The 5,968-nt window shown below is 42.4% G+C and overlaps 1 protein-coding gene across 1 annotated transcript in view; it reads right to left on the bottom strand.

The window, feature by feature from the left end:
- The window catches only part of LOC115430147 (mitogen-activated protein kinase 10-like), a 27,689-nt gene extending 24,375 nt beyond the window's left edge, over positions 1-3,314 (bottom strand). Inside the window, exon 1 of the mRNA XM_030150045.1 lies at positions 3,074-3,314. Coding sequence (XP_030005905.1) covers positions 3,074-3,314 — 241 coding nt within the window. The remainder of the gene's footprint in view (positions 1-3,073) is intronic.
- Between the last annotated feature and the right edge of the window lie 2,654 nt (positions 3,315-5,968).

The following is a 5,968-nucleotide window of genomic DNA, read 5'->3' as shown; positions in this document are numbered from 1 at the left end:
ACACTAGTGAGAGGAGGAGGGAGAGAGGAAGGGAGAGAGAGGAGAGGAGAGGAGAGAGAGAGGAGAGAGAGAAAGAGAGAGGAGAGAGAGAGTAAACACTAGTGAGAGGAGAGGGAGAGAGAGAGAGAGAGAGAGAGAGAGTAAAACACTAGTGAGAGGAGAGGGAGAGAGAGAGAGAGAGAGAGAGAGAGAGAGAGAGAGAGAGTAAACACTAGTGAGAGGAGAGAGAGTGTTAATACTCCTACTGCAGATACAAGTACTAACAGTGGATGTAGTATTACTGCAGATACAAGTACTAACAGTGGATGTAGTATTACTGCAGATACCAGTATTATAAAAGTGGAAGTATGGCATCATACAGACCCAAACATGGACTCCAAACCCAAATCACCTACTGATGTAAACTCTTTAACTCCTGCTGATCCACTGATCCTATCAGTACATGTCAGTAATTAGTGTCAAATACAGTTCTTCATCTTCTCATGGTCATCAGATATGACCCATTTGGACGTTCAGAGGCTCCGTAGTTACCATGGAAACACTGTCCTCTTCTCCAACATTGATTGTCCAGTCAAACCCATGCAGTTGGATCAGTGACAGTGGATGGACACACTGGGGTTATGTTCAGTTAATGACAGATTTGACTGAAAAAGTCACTTTTTCTCAGATTTTCTCTGTTTTTGATATAATAGCCCTCCTGTAAAAATGGGCTGAAGCCCCCCCCCCCCCCAACTCTGTTGGATCAGTGTGTTGATTACAGCGTGTCCTGCTGCGCCACCATGGCTTTTACCGACTGTCCTGGTGCACACCAGCCTAAGTTTACAACAGTGTTTGGAACTGACCTGGAAGTTTAGACACACACACACACACACACACACACACACACACCAAAGGTTCTAATAGTTTTGGATTTTTACCTCCGCCAAGGAGGTTATGTTTTTGCCAGGGTTTGTTTGTTTGTCTGTCCGTTAGTGTGCAACATAACTCAAAAAGTTATGGACAGATTTGGATGAAATTTTCAGGGTTTGTTGGAAATGGGATAAGGAAGAAATGATTAAATTTTGGTGGTGATCGGGGGTGGGGGGGCCCACGGAGGGGGGTGGGGGTGGGGGGGGGGGTGGCACTGATCAGCCTTGGCGGAGGTCTGCGCTCTCCGAGTGCTTCTAGTTCATTCTAGTTTAGTTTTATTTAGTTTTGACTTTTTTTTCTCTAATTCAGTTCATTTTAATTCATTTTTAGAGCAGGTTTGATAGTTTTTATTAGTTTTTGGGGTTTTTTCTAAATGCTTAGTTTTAGTTTAGTTGTAGTTTAGCTTTAGGGGCCGTTTACACGGCGTAGGATTCAGTCGACTCCAGGAAGATTTCATGGCGGATTAGCCTTCTGTTACCATGGAAACGGTGCCTAGAGTGCCTGAATCCGGAAACTTTTGATACCAGGGTCCAGGGTGGAACGTTATCGATACGCTCCGCATTTCAGCTCCGTGTTAACGCGAATCGGAGCGTTCCGGGGTAAAATATGACGTCACCGCATGCGCGCGCAGCCAAGAACCGCCAGCTAACCCACTCCGGGCCAGTTGGTGGCGGTAATGCGCCTCCAAGCTGGTTTGCCAGCCTCTATGACACAATAAAGCTGCAGAAAAAGAAGGAACAACCACAACAACAATGGCCGGTTTCAGAACAACATACATGCTGCTAACTGTGCTCAGCTCGTCTGTCCAGACAAAGAAGTCCTGCGTCTTTGTACGACCACTCGCCATTGTTGTTTGTAAATAGTGTTGTCCGCCTCGTCTTCTTCTTCTTCTCCTCATTTAAAGGCTGTCTAAACCGGAAATCGTTTGTGCGCAGGCGCGTGTTTTACCGCCACTGTTTCACTACAGCTCTACATCTCCACCTACTGGTCTGGCATGGACACTACAGCGTATTCAGCGGACTCATGTGAATGCAGATCGTTATCATAGCGGCTTCGTCTGAACGCGGAATGATTTTATAACGCAAAGGAGAAATCTTTGCGGAGTGTTGCCGTGTAAACGTACTCTTAGTTGTAGTTTAGTTGTAGTTTAGTTGTAGTTTAGTTGTAGTTCAGTTGTAGTTCAGTTTTAGTTCAGTTTTAGTTCAGTTGTAGTTCAGTTGTAGTTCAGTTGTAGTTCAGTGGTCTCTTTTCTCTTCTTCTCTGTGCTCCTATTCAAATCAATCCCAGACAGGACTCTGCTGCTTTAGTCTCCATGTTTCCAGGTAGAGTGGGGACCAGAAGACGACTGGAAACCACAAGTGAACACAAGTGATGGAGCAAAAAGTGTCGTATGGTGCTGCTAGCTAAAATTGCTCAAGGGAAATAAATTAATTTAACATCAATCTGACATTGACAAAGACGAAAACGAAGGGAATTTTATCCATCATTTTTATCTGTTTCAGTTAGTTTAGTAAACACACAATACAGTTTCAGTTATTTATGCTTTTTTCTTTTAATTATAGTTTTTATTTATTTCAGTTAACGAAAATGTTTTTTCAGTTCTAGTTTTCGTTAGTTTTCGTTAACATTAATAACCTTGATTCATATTTGTTTGGGTTATTCACATTTTGTGTGAAAGGAGAGTTTGTAAATGTCAACATTTTTATGGAATTTAACTTTTTACTCTAAAACAAACTGACAAATGTGGAGTTGTCATTATTTATAGGTTACTGTTATTATTTTACTGGTCTGACCCACTTCAGATCATACTGGTCTGTATGATTTCAACACCATTGATTATTATTATCTTCAGTGTAATTTTTACAGTTCACAAATTCATCTAATAACCTTCACACACACACACACACACACACACACACACACACACACACACACACACACACACACACACACACACACACACACACACACACAGAGCTGCCCCCCCTCTGTTTTCAGTGCAGGGAGTTTGATGTCTATTGCAGTTGACTGCTCTTCAAAAGGATGAGCCATTTGTCAAAGATGGCACAAGAAAGCAGAGCTCACACACACACACACACACACACACACACACACACTAAGCCTCATATTGTGGCCTTTCACATTGTGCAGTGGCAGCACAGACCTGATTGGCCGATAGGTGGCCGACCCTGAAGCCTGATTAAAAGTGTGATGTGGGTGGTGTTGTGAGGCAGACACACAGGAGGGAGGGAGGGAGGGAGGGAGGGAGCGTCCAGACGGAGGCTCCAGTCCGGACCTGCTGCCATGTTGGTGTGAAACTGCAGGATGTTCAGCAGTGCAGTGTGCTCCTGCCTGAGCAGAGCTGGACAGGCCAGTGTGAGCATGTGCAGCTGTGGGCTCTCCATCTGGATCTTTGGAGATTTATTTGATGGTAATTACACATTATTTCTGTCATTTGGGGAGGAGTTTAATAGTTTTAGAAAGTCAGATGTTGCAAGTGTTGTGCCTTTTTGAACATAGTTATTAAAAATACTCTTGTAATTTTTGTCTAATTGTTGCACATTTTAGACTTTGACAGTAATGGGAAATGTGAAGATTCTTGGTCTGCCAGTCTTATTTGATCTGCAGAGGATGAACCACTTTTTGGATCATGGACCTTGAATAATGTTACTGTCAAAAATAAGTTCAGTTTCACAGATACTTTGTCTCATTATGGAGCATTTTCACACATTTCAGTATATATTCTAAGACAAATTCCAATTCATAGTCTGTTCCATGATATTACTTTACAAAATATTACTATTATTACTCTTAATATGACTAAGTAATATTAGATATTACTTTAAAATTAGAGTGAGGAAGACTTGTGAGGATTTGGGGCAGATGTTAATGATGAACTCTTTCTTCAGATCAGAAACTTCAATTTTGGTAATATCACTTTGGCCTGAGGTATTTTGTTGTGTTAGTTCCCTTTTTTTTTTTTTTTTTTTTTTTTTTTTTTTTATACAAAGTTTGGTCGAATTCTTGTTTTTGGTCAATGTAACTGGTCCCATCGGCGTAAATGAACTGGCCTATGTCCATCCCACAGCTTCATATGGTTTAATGTGAGTCAGTATCCTCATCTCCCTGTTACTGTTTTCTGCACAACATCCCATACTTTTATATAGGGCCGTGTATGAGCAAGAACCTGGGGATACGATACAAATCACAATACGATATATCACGATATATCATGATACTGTTAAAAAGGCAATTTTTTGTTTCTTTCTTTCTTTTTTTTTTTTAAGATTATTTCCTGGAAGAATTGAATTATGCCAGAAATCTGCACAAATACTGAACACATTTTTATTTGATCCAACAGGATCTAATGTTCTATCACCAAATGTTTCTAATTCTTCTAGTTTCCAAAGGAGCTCCCATCTGCCTCTCAGACAGAAAAAAAGTGTTTTTAGGAGGATTCGAAGAACCATTATTTAATTAAACAGTGTTAAATAATAATGAATAAAATATAAACAATAAAGAAAAACAAAAATGAACCTCCACCATATCTGCATTTGAATAAATACCTAAAAATATCCATACAGTACTTTTTAATATTGATACAGTATTGTGAAATGAAATATCGCAATATATTGCAGAAGCCATGTTTTCTGACAGCCCTACCATGTATTTAACCCTTTAAAGTTCAGTCATAGAAATACTCTGAGTTTCAAAATTTCAGCCTTAGTGTGTTATTGGAGGACAGAACAAGACTGGATGACTTTTGTGACATTTTTCACCTTTTTTATTGTCATTTAGAAAATCAAAGTCAGTGAAGTTACCGTATTTGGTTCCTTGCTCGTAAGAAAATTCAAGTAGATAGATAGATAGATAGATAGATAGATAGATAGATAGATAGATAGATAGATAGATAGATAGATAGATAGATAGATAGATAGATAGATAGACCAAAACAAGAAAACACATGTGGTGAAAAGAACGTGTATTTTAGAACATTAGACCCCATGTGTGCTGGTCCAGACCCCTGTCCCATTAGATCCCATGTGTGCTGGTCCAGACCCCTGTCCCATTAGATCCCATGTGTGCTGGTCCAGACCCCTGTCCACATCCACATGACCCCTTTGAACATCAGTCCTGACATTAGTTCATTAGAGGTGGACCTGACTGACCCTGGAGACCACACTGGACCTGACAGACCCTGGAGACCACATTGGACCTGACAGACCCTGGAGACCACATTGGACTTGGGATTGGGGACTCACTGTAACTGTTGCTGTCACTGTTTTGTAATGTGTGCAGAAATGACCAAAAATAGTCACTTGCGCCATACTGGGTTAACAGTGTGAATACTGACTCAGAACAAACAGGTTTGGGTTCAGTGTAATTACAGCTGTCAATCACACATGTAGCTCCTTAAATGTCAGAAAACACCCACGCCAAAACCTGCTGACACTGACCCCCCACAGCCAGAGAATGGGCTGGAGTTTGTGTTTTCTATCAGAACCAGGACCAGGATCAGCTTTACTGGCCCAGTATGTGAACACATGGAAGGAATCTGGCTTCAGTTTTTACAGCGCTCACACACACAGTTCTGACATGAACCCACAACTACATGTGGACCTGGACACAATATAGACCACCAGTCCACCAGAGACCACCAGTCCACAGGAGACCACCAGTCCACTGGAGACCACCAGTCCACCGGAGACCACCAGTCCACCGGAGACCACCAGTCCACTGGAGACCACCAGTCCACAGGAGACCAGCAGTCCACTGGAGACCACCAGTCCACTAGAGACCAGCAGTCCACAGGAGACCACCAGTCCACTGGAGACCACCAGTCCACTAGAGACCAGCAGTCCACTGGAGACCACCAGTCCACTGGAGACCACCAGTCCACTAGAGACCAGCAGTCCACTGGAGACCAGCAGTCCACTGGAGACCAGCAGTCCACTAGAGACCACCAGTCCACTGGAGACCAGCAGTCCACTGGAGACCAGCAGTCCACTAGAGACCAGCAGTCCACAGGAGACCAGCAGTCCACTGGAGACCACCAGTC

The sequence above is a fragment of the Sphaeramia orbicularis genome, chromosome 12 (genome assembly GCF_902148855.1).
Source record: "Sphaeramia orbicularis chromosome 12, fSphaOr1.1, whole genome shotgun sequence".
Classification (NCBI taxonomy): domain Eukaryota; kingdom Metazoa; phylum Chordata; class Actinopteri; order Kurtiformes; family Apogonidae; genus Sphaeramia; species Sphaeramia orbicularis.
Note: the sequence above shows the minus strand (reverse complement) of the source record. Positions and strands in the feature narration are given on the sequence as shown.